Raw genomic sequence first — 21783 nt, forward strand, 5'->3', positions numbered from 1 at the left:
GTACCGCAAACTCACAGATGTTGTCTTGGACAACCCTCTCTCTCAAGGTTTCTGTTGGGCACATTCTCGTGGACTTTCCTCGAACTTACTTTTATTCTCTACCTTTATTTAGCCTTTTGAGACTTTCAACTGTTGTCAAGTACGACTCTCTCTCATAAGGTCTTTGGCAGGCCTATACTCACAAAAGCTCATGTTTTAGGCTCTATGAGCTCTTCATGTTTCCATGTGGTTTTGGCTCAATGGGACGATTCATTTCATTTGGATTAAGAATTCCTTCAAATCACTTCGGAGGGTTAACCGTAGTTGGTCTTCTTTCCTTTTATTAGATCTTTTCCCTCTTGACAACGCGTCTGCTGCGTTATCAGCTGACACCACCCTCTTTGCTGTAATCACATATTGCTTTTCAATTAGCCTTCCTTGAATCCTCTTCCACTTGGCGTTCACCAAAGGATCTTTTGATTTTCCGTTGACCACTGCGTTTTCGGTGACTGTGTTATCGGTCAACACCAGGTAATTTTGTCCTTCTACCTTCTCGAGTTGTTCTACCATCAGCAAACCAAACCTGACAGCTACCGTTTCTGCCCATGCTATCCCACGTCTATCACCGTTATCTTCTAGCCGTCTCCAGTCTGTCTTCAACTTGAACTGTGACCATTTCTCCCCCACTATAATCCCTATTCTGAACGACGTCGACGCGTCTCCAACCCAACCTACGTTCCTTACTTCCGGAATCAGTATAATTCGTAAGGGATTTGATTTTCGTAGTGTCTCCATCCAAATTCCTAAATCTTCACGAACTTCTTGTGGAACAGTTCTTAAGGCAAATTTGTTTCCCCAGGTCTTCATCAACCTATATATCGCCAAGCAATACACCCGCATTTGCGGAAATACAAACGTTATGTGGTTCAACTGTCCGCTCAGGACCTCTGTCTTCTTGAGAGATTGTTTATCTTCTTGTAAGTATTCTTCTATCTGTTGCATCCTCAGGTTTTTTATTCCTCGGGTAATCTAACTGTTTTATTTTCCCCATTCCAAATGAAACCCAAATACTTCTGCTCTACATCAAACTCTCTCCATTTCTTCTCATTTGTTTCTACTCCCATCCTTTGACTCTCCATCGCTATGTCCCTCATTGTTGCTGGGTTAGTTCCGTCCGCAGGTTTAACAAAGAGCGTGTCGTCTACCCAACGGAACCCCTTCAGTAAGTTGAACTTCCTTATCATTAATTCTTTCCACGCTTCTGCGGCTTCACCAAAGGTACCGCATCCACCTACTCCCCCGAATTGTACCCTTGTGTCCACGTAAACCATGTTATTGAAGCCTAACACCATCAAGAAGTGCCATTGATCCATCGCTACAGGTATCTGGCGATAGGCTTTGGCCCAGTCGAATACTCCAAGAACTAATCTTCCCTTATATTCAGTTATGAACCAGGCTACCGTCTTAAAGTTGTCCCACGAAGTTTCGAAGTCGTCCTTGTCTACTCTCAGGTTTACGGATTCGATATCAGGGTCATTTTTCGGGTAAGATAAATTACTTATCGGTCTAAAGGATCCATCGCCATTTATCACTGCTCCTAAAGGATTTTTCCGAAAGAAACCTAATTTCTGGTAAGCTTCCTCTTTTGTCCATGGTCCAAACATCCTTCCTCTTTCTATTTCTTTTTCTATGTTTTCCTCAATCTTGTCTTTCGCGTTTAAAGCTGATGTATGATTCTCCGGACAGTAGTACTTCAAGCCTTTAACTTCGGCATTTTTTATACCTTGACTGAAGCCTTCCTTAAAACCGCGCAAGATATGCTTGTATTTCACCTCTATTCCGTATTTCTTTAATTCTTTCTTCCACACCTTCAAGTTCATTTCTCAGGAGGGACCTTTCGGCCATACTCTGCCTTTCTGAGCTACCTGGCGTGGACTTTCCACCACATCAGACTTAGCTCTTTTCCGGTTTGATGGCTTCTTGCTACCCTCTGGTGTTAAACTTGAAGAAGTAATTCTTCCATCAGTTTCCGTTTCATCACGACGGCTAAGACATTTCCGCGGTTTTTAAAGAATAGTGGAATAATTTTTGGATAAGGCAAAAAGGAGGGAAGAGGGGTTGAACGGTTTCACAGGCGTCAGTCAACTCCCAAGCTTAGGCACTAACGTGTCATACAACATTTCAGTTCATTTTCAGCAAAAGTTTTTTGGTTCCATAGGCTCACGCTCTTTTACCCTTTACCGGGTTTCCATTTTTGTCCCGTCTATCTGGGCTTCTACTTCTGTCTCTACGACTAGCATAACAATCGTTTGCGAACCGATTGTCTTTCCTCCAATTTCTACCTTCGTCTTGCCTACCTCTGTAGCCACCTTTTCCTCGTTTCCCATTTCCTTTATAACTACTGTAAGCGTGTCTTTTCTCTGTGGTTGATGTAGAGGTCGTTTGAGCTGTCGACGATGTTGACTTATTCGTTAACGGACATATGTTTGCTTTTGGTCTTCCAGGAGCGTACGGGTTGGTCTTAAAATGTCTCTCGTTGAAGCTTTCCGCCGTGGTCTTCGCCTCCGTAAGTAAAACTTCTTGGAGTTCTGCATAATTACCAATTGATTTATCCACCGTTTCTCTCATCACGCCTTGTCGCACTAACTTGCAATATCTTAATGCTACCATCCAGCCAAAGTCTTTCCTGAGTTTTTTCACCACTGCTATATGTCCTTCCAATTTCTCCGCAACCGGCTTCCAACCACAAGAAACTAAGTGAGTACAAAACAACTCCATACAATCCCCCCACACTTCATAATCTATGGTCAGTTCTTCTACCGGAGCTTCCCCTCCGTAAATTCTAGCTTCTCCTGACTCCTTTTTATCTGATTTTGTAGTCCGGGTTGACCACGCCTTCTGGTCTTTAATCAGCCATTCCTCATTGAAAACTGTCAATTGAATATACGACGTAAGGCCTTTTAAGATGATTGTCAAACCAGGCGAAAGCGGAGCAAGCGATTCAGTCATTTGAGCATTTCCGCCTCTTAGAATTCTGCCGTTATGGATGACGTCTCCGTTGGCTAACTCCAGTGACCCTTTCTTTGACGACATGATGGCAAACGCTTTGTCTGAGCTCCTTCAAAGCTTCTTCCTTCAAGAGTCAAGCTGGTTCTTGTTGTACCGCGGGTTCATTTGCAATTTGGTTTTGTTGCTTTGTTGGTCTGACTTTGACCGGAGTCTCTTCCATCGGTGTGTGAACTGATTTAGGAATCACTTCTCTAACAAACGCTACCGACACTGATTTGTTGCTTTGCGTATCGTCTTCATCTACCACGTATTCCGTCTGTCGTTCTTTAGGTTGATGGTCCTTAGGTGGAGCTTCTTTGTTCAGGACATTCAATAGCATCGTCGCTTCTTGGTCATCTCCTCTAGCATATGCGTCCTGGATCAATGCTCCCAACGCGATACGTCTCGATGCTGTAGTTGGTTCCGAGTTGGGTGAAATAAGGAATTCTTTTGTCAGATCCTGATCTCTTGTTCTCCTTTCTGTTTCCTGACTCTACGCCTTTCGAATTCTTTGGATTTCTACAGTCTTTCAATATATATAGACCTGGTGACCTCCTATTGTGAGCCGGGTTAGGCTGGGTATCTATTCTTAGCCGATCCAGGCTGGGACACCTATTTTGAGCCGGGCCAGGCTGGGCTCCTATTGTTAGCCGGGCCAGGCTGGGCACCTATTCTTAGCCGGACCAGGCTTTCTTGACGGTACGTCCTTCCCTTTTAATCTGTCTCTATCCTAAATCACACTTGAAAACAAAACTAAAACAAAAGACGTAACTTTCCACTTCTCGAACAGGGTCTGTGCTTTATATCGAAGTGACCCTGTCAAGTCTTTGTGCTTTAACTTAAATAGGAAATTGTGTTTTCCGACAAGAAGAACTTTGAGGTTTATCCTTGGAAGTGTTCTGAACAAGAATGGAAGGACGGAAACCCTGAATCACAAGACATGGGTCCCCGTGAAAAGAAAGATGCAGATTTTGGTGAAGAGAAAGTGATATTGATTTTTTCTCGGAAGGAGGGGTTCAGGTAATGGAAGCAAAGGAAAAATGGAAATTGATTTAGAGAACTGATTTGTAGGTAGAAGACTTACCAAGTTGAGTTTCTCTTTTCTCTCCCTCTTCCTCCTCTTCATCTGAGCTCTTTCCACTGTCTTCTCCTTCTAACGTTCCAATTCCTCCCCACTCCTCCATCTCGTTACCTTCTCTTTGGTTGGCTTCTTGACTGACTTCTCTATTAACGAACTCCGCTCTCGCTCTTTCTCTAGTCTTTCTGATCCCTCTAGGTCTCTGTCCTTGTTTCGGTATTCCTCCGTTTGCATGAGTCGGAGTTCCACGCGAAGCGTTGCTCTGCCTGTCTCCGTTCCTTTTATTCGCTCTTCTGCGTGGGGTCAAGAGTCGATGGCCAGGTCTCAATCCCGTTGCGGCTGCTCCTGCTCTAGTCAATCTTCTACCTAAATTTTCTTCAGTTTGATTCAATTGATTTTGAAAAGACATTTCTTAAACTCGATTTTGTAATTTCTTTCTTTCTTCTTTGTTCGTGATTTGGATTAACGATTGATTATCGGATTAACGATTGATTATCGGATTAACAATTGATTATCGGATTAACGATTGATTAATTTTAAAAGAAAACTACCTCAAACTAAATAGAGTTGACTTCGAAAGAATTCGAATCGATTGACTTTGAGAGGTAAACCTGGAGTGCGAAGTTCTCGGGAAGACTAGGAGATTACTAGTAACTCTCTAGCTCTAACTTCGCATGCCGCTATGTGACATGTTATTTTACATGTCACCTTGTTTACACAGATAGTGGACACATGCACCAAGACGTGCCTTACTTGGTCCCTTCCAGGAAACGAAGAAAGAAACACTTGAGGTACTACACATGCTAAAGAATTGAGATACGTAATTGTGGCTGTAGATGCAAGTTAAAGTGTGACCGAATGAATGTGAATAAAGTTCAGTTGAGTGAGATCTCCCGTTTGTACAGCGTACAGTCGCGTAAAAGCTGATCAAAAGTCGCACAAGAGTCGTACAGGGGGCACCAAGCACAGAGGATGGGGGCTTGTCAGGACCCTGAACACGCTGCCCAGAGAGAGAGGTCTGACAGCTCCCAGCCTCAGCATTGGTATGAATCCCCCCCTCAGGCCTCTCACTTTTTCTCGATTATTCAAATGGGATGTGTTACCCCCAGGGTCAAGCGAAACCCCGGGAGACGCCCTGAGGGCCCCCCCAACCCACTCACCTCCTCCTAGACTTTTGACACAGCCTAGCAAGGACGGCAGATGGAGGGATTTGCATAGAGGCCCGACAGCGCTGTCCATAACCAGCGGAGAGCTTGAGCTCTGAAACCACTTACACTACCCACAGAGGAGTAGATGGGTGGTTCAGGCAAGGCACACAGGTTGGACCACTGTCTACGGGGCCGGGTGTGTAGGAGTGGTAGTAGCGCAAGATACATAACGGACTTAACGTTATGTATCCGAACCATCTGGACTAGAGAATTTCTGATACAGAAAATCCTCAGACTTCCAGATACGATACCACACACTTTGCGAGAGCTCAAATGCTAAACTTTGATCATTCATCAAATTTCAACACCCACCCTCCTCCCGGTTCTGACAGCTCCCAGCCTCAGCATCGGTATGAATCCCCCCTTCAGGCCTCTCACTTTTGCTCAATTACCCAAATGGGATGTGTTACCCCCAGGGTCGAGTGAAACCCCGAGAGAGGCCCCGAGGGCCCCCCCCAACCCACTCACCTCCTCCTCGAATTTCGACACAGCCTAGCAAGGACAGCGGGTGGAGGGATTCGCATAGAGGCCCGACAGCGCTGTTCATAACCAGCGGAGAGCTTGAGCACTGAAACCACTTACACTACCGATGGAGGAGTAGACACGCAGGCTGTTACAGCCCCTTATTGCTTACTGTGGCTTGAAGACACCACAAGGCACGTAGTGGTGACATAGTCCATTTGTGTGAAAGGCTAAGGGCAAATGTGTGACAGGTCAAACCATTGAGATTTCCAAGGTTAGAATTTAAAATCCCAGATCTAGAGATTTCAAACTCTAACCTTCCTCATCTTCACACTATTCCCTATTAGTCCTTTCCACAACAACTATTTCAGCCGTGCTCATTTGCTTCTGCTCTAGAACTTGTCTTTTGATTTCAAGCAAGATAATTGTCATACAAATCTCATTTAAAAAGAAAAACATCTATTTAAAGACAAATTAGTTTAAAAGCTCAAATAGTTCAACTATAAACAGAATGGCACTCAGAAATCAAATAAACATGGCTGCAAATAATTGACAACGTAGATTGACTAGGGCCGAAGCAGCAGCAACGGGAGCCCAGTTAGAGGAAAGACTAGTAACACCAAGAAGAAATTGTCAAGACAGGCAGAACGAAGCCAGATTGGAAAATCAAGAAAGTGAAGAAAATCGATTGCACGTACCGCGGCGAAATCAAGATATTAGAGAGGAAGATGAAGAATGGGGAGGAATTAGGGAAGAAGTAGAAGATGAGCAAGATCGAAGTGATGATCAGAGGGTTACCGATGAAATAAGTGATAGGATCAGGAAAGGTAAGGTAACACTCACTAATGTATCGATGCACCTTCTATTTCTCCCTCTACACTTCCTTCTCCTTTCAAACCCTGCGAGATAAGTTCAGTCGGACAAAAACGAATCAGGAGGACGTTAAAGCCTGGCCCGGCTACTAATAGGCGCCCAGCCTGGGTCGGCTTACAGTAGACACCTTGCCTGGTCTGGCTTATAATTGGACCCAGTCAACTCGGGCTTACAATACGCAGAACTCCTTTACGAGAACCACAAACCCCCTCCTTTTTCTAAAGTTCGAAAGATCGATAAGGAAATCCGGAAACTGATGGTCGGATGGAATTTTCCCTTGATTGACGTTTCCAGAGGCTAGACAAGAGGCCCTCGTAGAGCTGATCCAAGACGCCTACGATTTCAATGATGAGGCGGGAGCGAGACGCTTAACTCAGCGGCTAAATCAGGAGGACGGAGAGAAGGAACGTGAAAATCTTTACGTGATGGACAAAGATTCATCGAAGTCTTCAGACGACAAAGCCAACGTCAGGTCATTCTTGGTAGCTGAACCACACCCAAAAGCTCCAAGTGTAACGTTTGTTATGGAAACTCAGCGCCAACCTCAGCTAGACGGAACCCTCCCAGCCCCCTCCAAATCCAACCCAGCTCCAGACCAAACCACAGAATGGTTCCATGGCTGTAAAAGTCAAGAAGAGTCAGACAAAGCGAAGTCACTGTTAGCATCCAAGAAAGGATCTCTCACCTTGTCGAATGGCGATATGATCCACAACGGTCAAGTGCTACGATCAGGTCCAGCTAAGATGGGAGACGCCATCACTCCACTCTCCCCCCACTTAACAGTGAAATTGAAAGGTCTTAAGTCCTTCATCCCTCTGCCAGTCTTCGACGAGGAATTTTTGATTCGAGATCAAATGGCTTGGTCCTTGCTACCGCCAAAGTCAGAAGATAAGGCAGAGAAAGAGAAAAGGTTGTACGGTGGAGAAGGTCCAAGGGAGGAACTTACAATGGACTTCGAAGCCTGGAGCAACTGTATGGAGTTGATGTGCGTCCATTTAAGAGATCAGGATTGGGGCCCGGTAGCGGATCGATTCAAAAGTCACATGGTGATTGTGAAACAGCTACGGAAAGATTATGGTTGGATGGTGGCATTAAGGTACTGTCGATTGATGAGACAGGGGGTTATGAGAGAAACCATTGATAATTCCATGCGGAATTGGGCGGAATTGCAGGATCATCTGTTAGCTCAAGCAAAAACGAAAGCGGAGAGCTACAACGAGAGACATTACCGCACCAATCCATACGCGGAAAACGGTCCAAAAGCCAACATCTGCCCTTATCATAACATTTAATCCCAAAGCCACTTCGCTTACAAAACCTCAACAAAATACACAAGTATCCGTCGCTCCCCCTACAATTAGTTTTGGACTCAAGTCCGAAATCAACCGGAAACTTTCCCTCGCATCGATCTCTCCAACTTCGCAACATCCTCCATCATTATCAACACACATCTTGGCACCAGTCATACCAATAAATCATCCCTCCAATCATCCTTCAATCACAAACGTCTTTCACAAACAATTCCTTGCCGCCTCTATATCCCCAACCAATCCGTTCCACACATTGCGATCGAATTAACATGTGTCACACCACCAGTATGCGGCCGCCTGTGTGTCATACTGAACGTAATCAAGAACCTCTATCTATGATACCTCATTTGCCAACAGACGCGCAGTATATTATACCGTCAGTTCAACGTGGCCAAAGCAATTGATATTTACACTCACTATCCATACGTCTTCAAAACGCACAGCGACTTACCAATCATGGAATTGATTTGCTGTAGGAATCGTAGCAACACGGGATTTGCCATGCCATGTTGGCATGGTAATTGTCTATTTCATCGGACAACCAGCACAAGTGGCTTTCAGGTAATCATATCTTTCATTGGAGAACTGGTGCAGGCAACTTTCACGTGTCTCACCCTATTGGGTGACATTTATTTCCATATGTAATTCAGCATTTGCTACTTCAGCCATAGGTTATCCTATATAGCTCGAGTGCATTCGATTCTCAATTTCAATAATGATCATCAAAAACAAAAGATTCTCAATCTAAACCTGATGAATCTTAATTGATTCCTCAACACATGCCACCGATCAGTACCTTTTCTCACCCAAGGTTCAATGAAGAAATCAAACAAATAAGATGTCAGAAGGTCCCTGTGTTTCACCAAATCAATAGCCAAATCAAAACTGGTCGTTAAATCATATCATTTGTCAAATGAGTCTTTTGCAAGCTCATCAACTCAAAATTATTCTAGAATTATACAGGATTTTCGAATTGTTTAGTTTTCTTATGTCAGCTTTCAATCAATTTCTTGAAAACAATCATCATGTTCAAGATCAGAAGCAGACAAAGACAAAGAAGATCAAGCACAAGACTACCAGCCCCAATTTCATCAAAATCCTGACAATTTTGCCTCATGCCATCATCATTTAGAATGATCTGTTTCTTTAATTTCAGAAACCCGACATTACTTGAGTCAGCTGCTGCTCGTTCAAGCAATATCATCAAGACTTCTAATAGAAAGATGCCATTTTTTTACTTCAAACTTCAAACTTTTTCTGTATCCACTCCATCTGATAGTCAAATCAATAGCCGAATCAGTACACCATCATTACCTTCAGATCAAAACTTGGCGGCTCAATCTCAACTTAATCAGCTATCGAATCACATCACTCTCAAATGGTTATCCCTTTTACTTTCCAACTTACCTGTCCTTGATCTTATCAATGATCCTAATATTCCAAATCATCAGTTATTATACATTCACTCCAGTCAACCTTTAACTCAGATCAAATCTTCAATTTCAAGTTCAAACCCACTTGGTGATCTCGATTAAGTTCATATCTTATCCTATTCAGGAAGATGAACATACTAGTTGTTATTTACCTTACCCTCATGTCGTACCCGGTGGAGTGTTCTAGGACATGGATGTGTAAGTGTGAATTGGGTGCAATCAAATTACTTCAACCCAAGCTGATCTCATCTTATGTCTCCTACGCCTTGCTTTGTGTTGTCTATTCAGCTGGTATACCTTCTTCATTTCTGTTGGATTGTTCAGAGGCAACCAATTTCAATTGGCTCGTTATCGATCATCCAGAAAATCGTGTTATTCCAATCATCAACGATTTTCTTCTCGAATGCTTTTATTGTACAATATGTTGTTTCTTTACCCTTATTAAGTGAATATATAAAACAATCAAGTCCAGCGCAATCAACTTTTCATGATGATGAGGAAAACAGTCAAGAGAATTCAAAACAAGCCGGTATGTTTCATTCATCCTATACCTTGTCCTCATCGTTTTCAAAGGGACTGATCTCATACTTCTTTAGTTGAATAATTCAGGTATTCACGCAAGTGAGTTAATTCATTGTTGAGTATTGGATTGCTCAAACCTCAAAGCTCCAACACCCTTTATTGATTAAACTTTGCATCCTCCTTCTTTCATGCAAAATTCACGATCACAAGGTGTGGGGACTTTAATGAGCACCTGTCAGTTAGATTTCGAAATCAAACAAACTTATTTATTCACCAACTAATAAATGAAATTTCCTTTCCGTTCAAAACAGTTGCTAAAGACCATGCAGAAGGGCTTGTTACAGGGTGTAACAATAGGTTTACAAAAACACTTTGCACCATATTCGAATGGAGATCTACAATTACTATCACTGCCAACATAGACCACGATCCAAATCATTCAGCAACACACTCAATAAAATACTAACTGGCATCAATCTCACTTCAATCATCAATTTATTCAGCAAAGTGGTGAAGAATGTCATTATCAGGGAAACTTGGATCGATTTCAAATACAAAAGAAGCCAAAGAATATCTGAAAAATTCCATTCAGATGCAACTCTTTAGGATGGGAATAATGATGAGTCTCTGCACGAATCTCAATGGGTGAGATTCACAGTAGAAAAAGTATTCTACATATTTTGATGGATTCGACGTTCGTGGTGCAAATGGTTGGTCAGGTATGAATCTCTTTGAAAATGATCTCGAAAATACTCATTTGTGGAAACTTTAACCAACCAAAAAGTACTGATCTTTAGTTCTATTGTTTTTCTCGAAGACTTTGATTTTAGCCTTTGAGGAAGAAATTTGAGGGTCATGACTCATTACCAATAAATGATTCAATAAATTTCACAATCCAAAATCTACAAGAATGTTCCAACCATTCAAAACTATTTGACAGTTTCAAACCAAGTCAATCCTCTCTTTATCTCTCTCTCTTACAAACTTACTTAATTATTAACATCTGTTTTTATGTATAGATTAAAGCATCTTCATTAAACAAACCATTGATAGCTTAATTGATTCGATCCATATTTCCGATGACCAATCAGCTTTTATGGATTTGGATTCTTCTATCATCACTGGTAAGCTCTTAACCACTATTTCATTTTTGATTTATTGATCTGACCATCTGTTTTATTATGTTTACAGATCCTTTCATGTTGATTGAGAGCCGAATGCTTCAAGTTCAAGGATATTGATCGGTCTGACGAATACGATATAACAGCATTGCCAAAAAGTCCTCCTGCGTTCTCAGATTCCATGTCAGCTTCGATGGTTCTCTGTCGTTCACGTCTTTTCTTCGATATTGAATCCGCTTCTTCCTCAGCCTTTGTTTGGAGCTCAGAAAGTTAATCCGCTTCTTCAGCCTCCTTTTCAGCGATCGCTTCCATTGTTGCAAAGAGGCCCTTTCGGTTTCAGCGCCTCTTGATTTTTCTCGCTATCAGAATCTTCAGACACCTCACAATCAACTTTCTTTACATGATAAGATTGAGAAAACTAATGCAGATCATAGGTCTTTGGTTCCCGAATTAGGTAAGATTGAGGATGATGCGATTGGGTTTGAAGAGCTTGCTGAATCAGGAATCAAAGATGTGAATGTAGATCAGGTATGTGGGGAATATATATATATATATATATCATGAAAGGAAAGAAAGAAAGTTGACTTGGTTAATTTGATTTGGTTATCAGAGTTTCTCACATACATATTTTAGTAACAGGTATGAAGAAGGAACTGAAGGACTGTCAAAGAAAAAGAAAAAATTGAAAAGGTTAGTAGAGAAGGAAATGAAGGAGAAGACAATTTTGGATGGAAAGGAGGATCTGATGATGAAATTGAAGAAGAAGATGACATGGATGAAGATGAAGTTTACAAATTTTTTAATCATTTGAATGAAGAACACATCATGATTGAAAGACCAGCCGATCAACCACAAGGAGCACTAGATCAATCATGAACCTTTCAGCTGATAAAGTAGGATTTACATCACTTTGCAACACACAAAGTGGAGGAGAATTATCATTCAAAGCACTTGAAGAAAATTCATCAGAAGATCAAAGTAAATGTAAACCAATGGTAAGCCTATCAAAATCAGAATCAGGATGTGATTTAAATTGAAATCAAATTATAAAAATGTATGAACTTGATGAAGCATGAACACATTTCATCTTTTGATGGATTTGAAACTGATGATTGATAAGTGATTGATGAAGGAGATCATGATATTGCATTAGAATAATTAGATGGAGTTTTGAATCAGTTCCAACAAATAGAGTTTTGAATCAGACTCATCCAAATAAGGGTGAACCAAGACCATCAACCAAAAAACAGAGCAGAAATTGAAATCAAATAAAAACAATTGAATCTAACAACAACAACAGTATCATCATCATCATCCAAATTTTTAACTTTGGCATCTATTCCTAGAAGGTCTTTGATTTCAAAAGAAAATCCAAAGATGAAATCTATGGGAAAGTCCAACTGAGTTGGAGAAGTTTTTGTATCAAAATTGAGTTAAAACCATTGAGTAATCAAAAGTTTGGGAATGATTGGGTTACAATTAGAAGGATTGAAAATGAATGCATTCAGTTGAATTTTTTCCCTTTTTTTCCTGTCTTTAGAATTCAAGCAACTGATTTGGTTTTGTTATTTTACCTTCTTTTTACCATATCAAAAAATACCATGACAGGTTGTTCATAACTTGGTTTGATTCTCAAATAAAAACTGCTTTGATTGGTGTGATATTATTGTCATCCCCATATCAACCTAATTAAAATTGTCAAAGGTAGGACATCTTCAACAACTTCTTTGATGAACTCTCCCTCATTCTCCTTATTACAAATTAACAAACACAGCACTCCAACTCCTTACATGATCATATCTATCCAAATCAGACTGGCTACCAACCAGACCAATTCAAGGCTTCTAGGCGATATCATATCAAGACTGAGATCTCAGTCCAGAGCTAAGAAACTCGATTTAAAATGACAAATTTTGATTTGATTCCAATCTATGAATGATTGGATTTTACCAAATTCCACTCACTTTCCAAGTTGTGAATTTTGAAAAAGTCTGGAGCTGATCATACTTTTTATAAAACCTGATGCAGATGCTGATTGGTTATGTAAAAATTATGCCCAACAATTGATTGAACTGATTCATTGGAAACTTGATATCCTAACCCACATTCAATTCAAGCTTTGGATCACTTTTTCAATATACAAAGATGTGATTGAATTCACTTCAGAAAACAAAAGCTCTCTATCACCATTTTTATATGTATGGTTTCACATAAACGCTGCCGTCTTGAAATTTGTTGTCAGCATCCAAAATCTGGTCTTACCATTTGCACTTTGGATTCTGATTTTCAGGTCTCTTGATAGTTCTGACAATGGTCAAGAAGAAAAAGAAAATGATACAAGATGTTCCACATCCAGAAACTGGTCTTATGGTTCTTCAGAGACCTAAAACCATAGGAAATATTGATCTCTAACACAATGATCATTCCCTATCTATGTGATCAAATCTCAAAGTTTCAGACCGTGCAAAACGTTCTCTACATTTGACAGGAAGATTATCAGCTTGGATGCTTTGGGTGAATTGTCTGATGTCAGAGGCATTGTCTTAGAAATGCCCAAAATAAATAATGAGCTCCCCATTCTATATTGATCAAAGGCTTTGAATGGCATGAAGCTCAATAGTATGTTTCAAATGACAAAATTAACATGATCACGCCCAATAGTGTGCTACAGCTCTTGAACAAATAAAACCCCTGATGTTGGTACGCCTGGCTTTAAAGGAGCATGCATTATTGCTCACATCAGTCAGCTTGGATAGCATTGGAAACAGCTAAAAGCAACATTGTTTTCAGAGCTTGACATGGCGGCGCCCGCCGCCCAATTGGCTAGTACCAATCAAACAAAAACATCGTCGTCTAAACCAGTAGCAAGCACAAGCTACAACACGGTCAGTAGTTTTCATAATACAAACACCAACACAAATTGTCATGCTAGCACGAGTACGTATCGCGGGAACGGGGGAGGCAGAAGAAACCGTGGAGGCCAAACATGGAGTAGAGAGAAAGACCAAGACACGAGAGGCCCAAGATGGGGAGACGAGAAGAAGAGAGAGCGCAGCAGGAGCCCCGAGAGGCGTTACGACAAGAAAGGCGCAGACGGGAAATGGAAGCGACCATAAGCTGTGGTGGTTAAAACCAAATGTTGTATATGAAATGCAGTACCTTTTATGGTAGACTGATACTGGTCCAATACAACCACGCCGTATGTGTGGATGTGTCTTTGCCTTGCTTGCGCCAAAAACCTGAAACAGCGCATTCGCCGCCCCTTCTAATTCCCCCTCACCCCCAGATCTTAGTCAGACAACCTTGAGAGAAGAAGACAATCATTCTGATCGGAGACGTCGGGCCACCTTCAATTGCAGAGGAGAGGATGTAAAGAGCTGGCCTAAATCTTCGTCCTACGAAATGAATCTAACGGTTTGGGAAGAAGTCTTGAGAAGCACAGGTTTGTATCAGAAACACAAACACATACTACAAATGTTTGAGACTGGTTTCTCGCAGGGAATAGAAAACGCAACCGTACCCTCACATCGCTTCTATTGCCCGCCAAATCATTCGTCAGCAAGACAAGCAAAAGATAAAATAGAGGCAAGCTTCAAGAAAGAGCTATTAGCGGGGAGGATGTATGGCCCTTGGCCGCAAGAGGAGGTCTTTCGCCAAATTGGTTTCTTCAGGACAAACCCGTTAGGCGCAGTTGTAAATGGGGACGGATCGTTCCGTCCTATAAGCGACTTGTCGTACCCTAGACATATACAAAACATCGAATCAGTGAACAAGAATGTGGATAAGGAGGATTTTGAAACCTCTTGGGACAATTTCAAGAAGGTAGCTTGGTTCTTCATACGGTATAAGGAAAAACTGTTGTTGGGGATCTTCGACTGGGCCAAAGCTTACCGACAAATTCCGGTAGCGATGGATCAGTGGCGTTTTTTGACGGTACTGGACTTCAACAACGAAGTGTTGTTGGATACAAGGGTGCAATTTGGCGGGGTATCAGGTTGCGGCACGTTCGGATGGGCGGCAGAAACCTGGAAAGAGGTAATGGTAAAGAAGTTTGACATGTTAGCCGGTTTCCGCTGGGTAGATGATACATTATTCGTGAAACCCGTTGAAGACACCCATGCAGGACAAATGATAGACATTGTGCAAGAAAGTGAAAGAATGGGTGTGGCGACAAACGAGGAAAAGTGGCAAGAATTTGATTACGTCCAAAAGTATCTGGGTTTTGAATGGAACGGAGAAAATAAAACAGTCAGCTTACCAAAAGACAAAATCAAGCTACGCATAAGTCAAATCGAGGAGTACTTACTGGAAACTAAGCAGTCCTTCAAGGAGACGGAAAAACTTGTAGGACGGTTGCAACACACAGCGTACGTCTTTCCACAAATGAAAGTGTACTGCGCAGCAATATATCGGTTGTTACAACAATGGAAGCACAAATACGCCTTACGAGAAATACCAGAAGAAGTTAGGGAGGACCTAAATATATGGAAGGAGACTCTGCAGACGGCGAACCCACTTCGAGTAATTCCAAAACCGGAAACGCAAACAATCGGGTGGGTGGGAGATGCATCAACATCCTATGGTTTAGGGATAATTGTGGGGAAACATTGGTCTTGGTTTAAACTGAAGAAAGGCTGGGATGCGGCGGAACGAGATGGAACAAGGAGAGGTATTGCCTGGGCGGAAACAATCGCAATCAGGATCGGCTGGATGATGGTGAAGAAACTAAGAAAGGTAGAAGGAAACACTTACCTAGCCTTAACCGATAACACCGTGTCAGAAGGCGCAGTGAACAACGGGAAATCACAAGATCCTCTGGTAAATAGAGAGTGGAAGGTTATTCAGAAGGACCTTTTGGCTCACAACAGTGCGATTGAAGCAAAACGTGTCAAGTCAGAAGATAATGCCGCCGACGCATTGTCGAGAGGCTTTGACTCCACCAAGAAAACATGGGACAAGATGACAGTAGACATTCCAGATGACTTAAAACCTTTTATTGTACAAACCTGAAATGTATATTGTTAGAGTGTGCTTGAGACTGATAAGGTGAAGTTGTTACGTTTGAGACCAGTGAGACAAAGTCGTTTTTTGGCCCATGACTGAGACTCGAAGCCCTATATAGGATGCAAACGCAAGCTGAAGACTCCAAGAGGAGAGAAGAGGTAACAAAAGGGAGAGCTGAGGGAAAAAACTAGTGGAAAGAGAAGGTCGTGATCGACGGAGAGTGAGAAGTGACACTTTGACGCCTCGCTGGAGAGTAAGGTGAAGGGAGTTATTACCCGTAAGCGACCGACCCAAGACACCTTGTACCACAGTCCATACGGGGATGGAAGGATGGAACCTCTGGACCCCTCCAGACCTTGAGATTGTTCAATAAACTCCTCAACTATGCCACCTTATTGATTGCCTAAACAACCCATCCAAAACCGAGGTGACTCAAAGTCAGATCCACCGGGTCATTTCGGCACTGCGCTCATGACAGCCTCTGGAACCGGAGTTCATATGGCTACCAGCAGTTGGGCAAAGTCAACCTTGAAAGGCTACTCGTCAGGACTGTCGAAGTTCATTGAGTACATCGAATCAAAAGGACAAACCTTCGATGAACGCCTGCGGATTCAAAGTAACGACATCTACGGCTTCATCACATGGGCGGGTCGATCAGGGGTAGTAGTCGGAGTTCAACCTAAAAGGAAGATAGCTTCGAAGACGATCAATAAGTACATTGATGGAATTCAAGCATGGCACGTGGTAAAGCATGTCAAGAAAATAAAGTTAAATGAGTCGATCATGAAACTGTTAATTCGAGCTACTAAGAAGGAAGAAGAAGGGATCTTACTCACCGCGAACAAGAAACCCGTCACCGTTCAACAACTATTCTCCCTACTCGATTACTGCGAAGGTCGCTCAAAGACACATGAGTTTGTATCTGCGATAGCGATGATTGCCTTTTGGGGATTAATGAGATTAGGGGAGATCTTTAGGGAATCAAGAGAAGACGGAGCAGTGTTGAGAAGACACGTTAAGTTTGGTACATCGACAACCGGAAACTGGGCTGAGATTCATCTGAGGAAAGCAAAGACTGCCGGACCGGGAGAAGTACAAGTCATACACTTACAAGAACAACCATCCGTGTTAGATCCAGTCGCGGCGATGCGCAGATTGATGGAAATGAATGTAACGGACGACCGCGATGACTTCTTGTTTGCAATAGGCGGTAAAGTGTTAAAGAAGGTCACGTTCATCAGGTTGATAGAGGAAGCTTGGGGTTCATTGAGTGTAACGACATGGTCTGGTCACTCCTTTCGCATAGGAGGAGCGTCACTGCGGGCGAACCTTGGGACCAGTGAGAAAAAGCTCAAGAAGGCGGGTAGATGGAAATCTGACTCGCATACACTACACCAAATGTAATCTTTACCGCCTGGTAAAGATTACATTTGGTGTAGTGATAAGAGATATGTAAAAGTGTTTACAAATGAAGATTTGTCGGCAACAAAGACGTTTTTAGAGGCAATAAAGTTTTTGATTCATTAGGTGTTAAGATTAATTTATAAATACCTACTTGATAACTATCCAGCCCCCCTCCTCTGTGTGTATGGTGACATCCCGTAGTTGGGGTTGTCCTTCAGGCCAAGGACGGCACGTCACTTCGCGAGCCTATCTTGGTAGTAGGGGTGTTGGACAACCCATCCCGAAACCCAATTGGAGGGCGGGCGGGCTGAGCTGAAAGCAGTCCGCTCTCAGAGTTGGTTTTGTAAAACCATCTGAGAGGCGGGCCTTTCGGCTTCTCCCACACAGCTCTATCCTCACCAGCGTGGCAAGGATAGAGCAGGGTGAGTTACCTTTGACCGCCAATAGGCGGTCAAAACAAGTAATCACCTCATTCAAAATAATGAGCCCACACTGAAATGAGAGAATGGATACGCCACTAACCTCTATTGGCAACAATACAATTGTGCGGCTCAGAATTAGGCATACCATCATTAGCTTTACCTTTACTTACTTAAAGACCAAAGTTGCACTCCGTTTCCCTCCCTTGTGTGCAATACTCGATTGTCCTCCAGTGTGTGCAAAAGTAATGTCCTTGTTTGCGTGCAATATGGTTCCCTCGGTGTGAAATCTTTCTATTACAATGCTATTGAGTGATTTTGTTTGAGAAGTCCTGAAGTGCCCAGTCTCATTAAGTAATATTATGCACGTAAGTGTCATTGTGATTGTGAAATAAACCAAGAGGCCACCTGGAGAAATTGAAAAAAAGGACAAAGCGAGACAACCTGGTTTGGTCTTGTTGGCTGCAAGTGACTTGCTCCAGAAATCCATGCCCAAGGGACTCATAGCCAATCTCACTTACAAATTTCTCTTCGAAAAATTTGTATTCTCACTCGCTCACGCTCACATATTCTCACTGAAGAACACTCCAAAGTGGCACAGGTCAGCAAGGTGACCTTTACTTTCTTTGAACAAACAGAGTGGGGATTGATTTCTTTTAGCAGAGCGGTGACAACCTTTTAAGAGTAGATTTTTAAGCAGGGAAATGACATGTTTTCAATAGTAATGTGTTAAATGGCTAAGGGAAGTGTGTCAAATTGATAGGGAACAAAAATGACAGGGAACGTTTTGAAACAAACACGATTGCTTTAACAGAAAACAAGTCATCCTTGAGCTTTGCCTTTCCCCTTGTTAAGGGGTGGGATTCGGAGTTCACTTTGGAAAAGGAATTCCATATTGTCATCGTAGGTTCTTTGTTGCTCAAGATGTTCTTCTTCAATGACAACTAAGTATGTGTAGTATTCCCGGCTTTGGGTCATCAATTCAATGGCAGTGTCCCATTTGATCCCTCAAGATGCAATAGTCTTCGCATCTAAGACTTCAGGGAATAAAAATTGGCAAGATGAAATGATTCCATGGCTGGCTGAAATCTTCACATCATTCTCAATACCGGGTTCATCAAGGTCGCAATACTTGAAGTACTTCTCAATGGGCAAGTCGTAGGAAAGACATCGGACTACTTTCTAATCAATGCTGATCAAATACCCTTGCATCTCCTCATAGCTACCAATCCGGAACTTGAGTTCCTGAAGAACCTTGGCTTGTTTGATGGCTGACATAGGAGTAGTGTTGCAAATCGGGGTGGTGTTGAAGACCGGAGAGATGTCGCCGCTAGCAATGATTCCGATCCATATGAAGCCGTCTGGATCATAACAATAAAGGCACAACCCAGTTTCTCGGCGAAACTGGATTAAACCCCTAAGCCCTTAACAAGCTGTACACCTAAGACTCCGACCCCCTTAGGCTCAGCTTTTCTTGACCCCACTTCCTTTCTTCATGGCCTCGAACTGAATCTGATGACCACTCATATTAACTCAAGAATCAATACATAAATCATTAAGACTGAAACTCACCACCAAGAAAACCTTTAAAAAACTCAATCAAATTCCTTAAAGCATTAATTAATCTATCACATCAAAATCAATCTTATATGAAACTGATTTAATGAACTCATTACAAACTTATTTAGTTAGTAGAACCACATCTTCTTCAAGATCAATTCGATATACTCCTACTTTCGTTGAAAGGTTAGGGCTATACGGAATGCGAGAGGTGTCAAGGTGACAATTGCAAAATCCAAAATCCAAAATCACCATTCCGGGTGCGAAATTCAAAAATCAAAGACAAAACTACAGAAAATATTCAAATACAGGGCAAAGACCCCTGTACTGGAGTAAAAGTCATGGCACAAACCACTTTCAGACCAGGTTACGGCCCAAATTTCAGTAGATTGACAACTTGAAACTCAACATTTGTCACCCCATTGTCGCATTGACACAAAAAGTACCAGGAAAGCCACAAAAGAGGAAAACAAAATTCAAAAATCAAAAAAAACAAAAGTCGAAAATCAAAAAACAAATGTCGATAATCAAAAAACAACAATTAACAAACCATAAAAGAAGACCCCAAATATGAAAACTTCACATTAGATGATGAAAATTGTACAAACCACCTCTCTACCTCTCTACCTCTCAACCAATCACACAACCCATACACCACACACCATCACCGATCATCTTATATTGGCCAGTCATTCATCCACATTCATCCATCTTTTGTCATAGTCTCCACCCATCCACCTTGTTCAACAAAACCTACACTACACTGAACTTCTTTGATTGTCGTCACTCTTCTTCATCCTTCTTTGATTGTCTTCACCCTTCTTCAATCTTCTTGGATCGGCTTGATCCTCTGTAATCTTCTTTTATCAGCTTCAATCTTCTTTATCTTCTTCAATCGTCTTCCATCTTCTTCACCCTTCTTCAATTTTCTTGGATTGGCTTCAATCTTCTGTAATCTTCTTTTATCAGCTTCCATCTTCTTTATCTTCTTCAATCGGCTTCCATCTTCTTCACCCTTCGTTGATTGGCTTCACCCTACTTCAATCTTCTTGGATCGGCTTCAATCTTCTGTAATCTTCTTTTATAAGCTTCAATCTTCTTTAGTATTCTTCAATCTTCTTCAATCGGCTTCCATCTTCTTTAGTATTTGTCAATCAGCTTCAATCTTCTGTAATCTTCTTTGATACCTTCAATCTTCTTTAGTATTCTTCAATCGGCTTCAATATTCTTCTTTAGTACTCTTCAATTGGATTAAACCTGCTTCTTTTGTATTCTTCAATCGGCGTCAATCATCTTCAATCATCTTCAATCATCTTTGATATCCCTCGATCTCCTTTGATCTTCTTTAGTATTCTTCAATTGGCTTCAATCTTCTTTTCAACATTTGTGTGAGTCAAATGAATCAATACACTTTCTTCAAGCTTGCTCAATCCTGTGTTTTATTTTCCCAATGGTTCAAAACTTTCCGGTCTATGCGGGAAGCGGTGCTACCACTGAATGTGCTTATTTCTTTGAAGAAGTACTTGATGTTACACAATACTGCAAGTATACCAGCAATCACAACTTTGAACTCCGGGGTTCTGAAAGTCCTTTTGTCAATGATGTAATGCAAGCTCTCAGTCATTGGTATCATAAACACTATAACGTAAGAAGAATGGTTGCGGATCTTCAGGGGGTGGGTTTGGTATTGACAGACCTTTTGATTGTGGATCCAAGCAAGTAAGTAGATTGGTGCTTGTATGCAAAATGTTTGCCTGACTGTTTGTTTCACCCATAACCCAGTATGGCTTGGTGCGATGGAAACACTGGAAGGAAAGGCTTGGAGAATTCCTATACCAGCGCAAATGCAATAGGATATGCAAGCACTTTGGGTTGCTCTGCCCAAAAATAGCACAATTAAGTATATGGGAGGAGATGGAGCTGTTGTATGGAGGTAAATCTGGGGAACAAACTCACATTCCAGCAAGAGATCAGCACATGGTGTAAAATGAGGAGTAAATTCTTTCATTTCAACTTGTATTCCAAAATTTGTTGCTCTTAAAAATTCCAAAAAATTACAAAAATACTTTGCTCACAAAATTATCATCTTAAACACATGGGGCATCAGTCTCGTCTGCCAGTTTCTTGCTGGAATCAACACTTGAAGCGACCCGCTGCAAAAAGCGGATGCGGAGCGGGGGCGGGACGGTCCGCTCCGCCGTCGCTACAAAGTTTTGGGTGCTCATCTACCAACCGATCCGCCACCGCTCTACCTCTGAGATTATGTACGAAGCGGATTGGGAAATTAGCGTGGCGGGTCAAATTTACGCCCCGCAGGCACCTCTCAGAGCGGTATGCAGCGGTTACTTTTCCGCTTTGATAT

General features: G+C 42.0%; 1 protein-coding gene across 1 annotated transcript; it reads left to right on the forward strand.

Annotated features, from left to right (window-relative positions):
• Nucleotides 1-10554: 10554 nt before the first annotated feature.
• On the forward strand, nucleotides 10555-11910 carry MELLADRAFT_66848 (uncharacterized protein; the record flags this gene model as incomplete). Its single annotated transcript, XM_007414926.1, has 4 exons — nucleotides 10555-10632; nucleotides 11410-11562; nucleotides 11645-11673; nucleotides 11694-11910. 4 exons carry the CDS (start codon nucleotides 10555-10557, stop codon nucleotides 11908-11910), a joined length of 477 nt encoding a protein of 158 aa, XP_007414988.1.
• Between the last annotated feature and the right edge of the window lie 9873 nt (nucleotides 11911-21783).

The sequence above is a fragment of the Melampsora larici-populina genome (genome assembly GCF_000204055.1).
Source record: "Melampsora larici-populina 98AG31 unplaced genomic scaffold MELLAscaffold_47, whole genome shotgun sequence".
NCBI classification, from domain to species: Eukaryota; Fungi; Basidiomycota; class Pucciniomycetes; order Pucciniales; family Melampsoraceae; genus Melampsora; species Melampsora laricis-populina.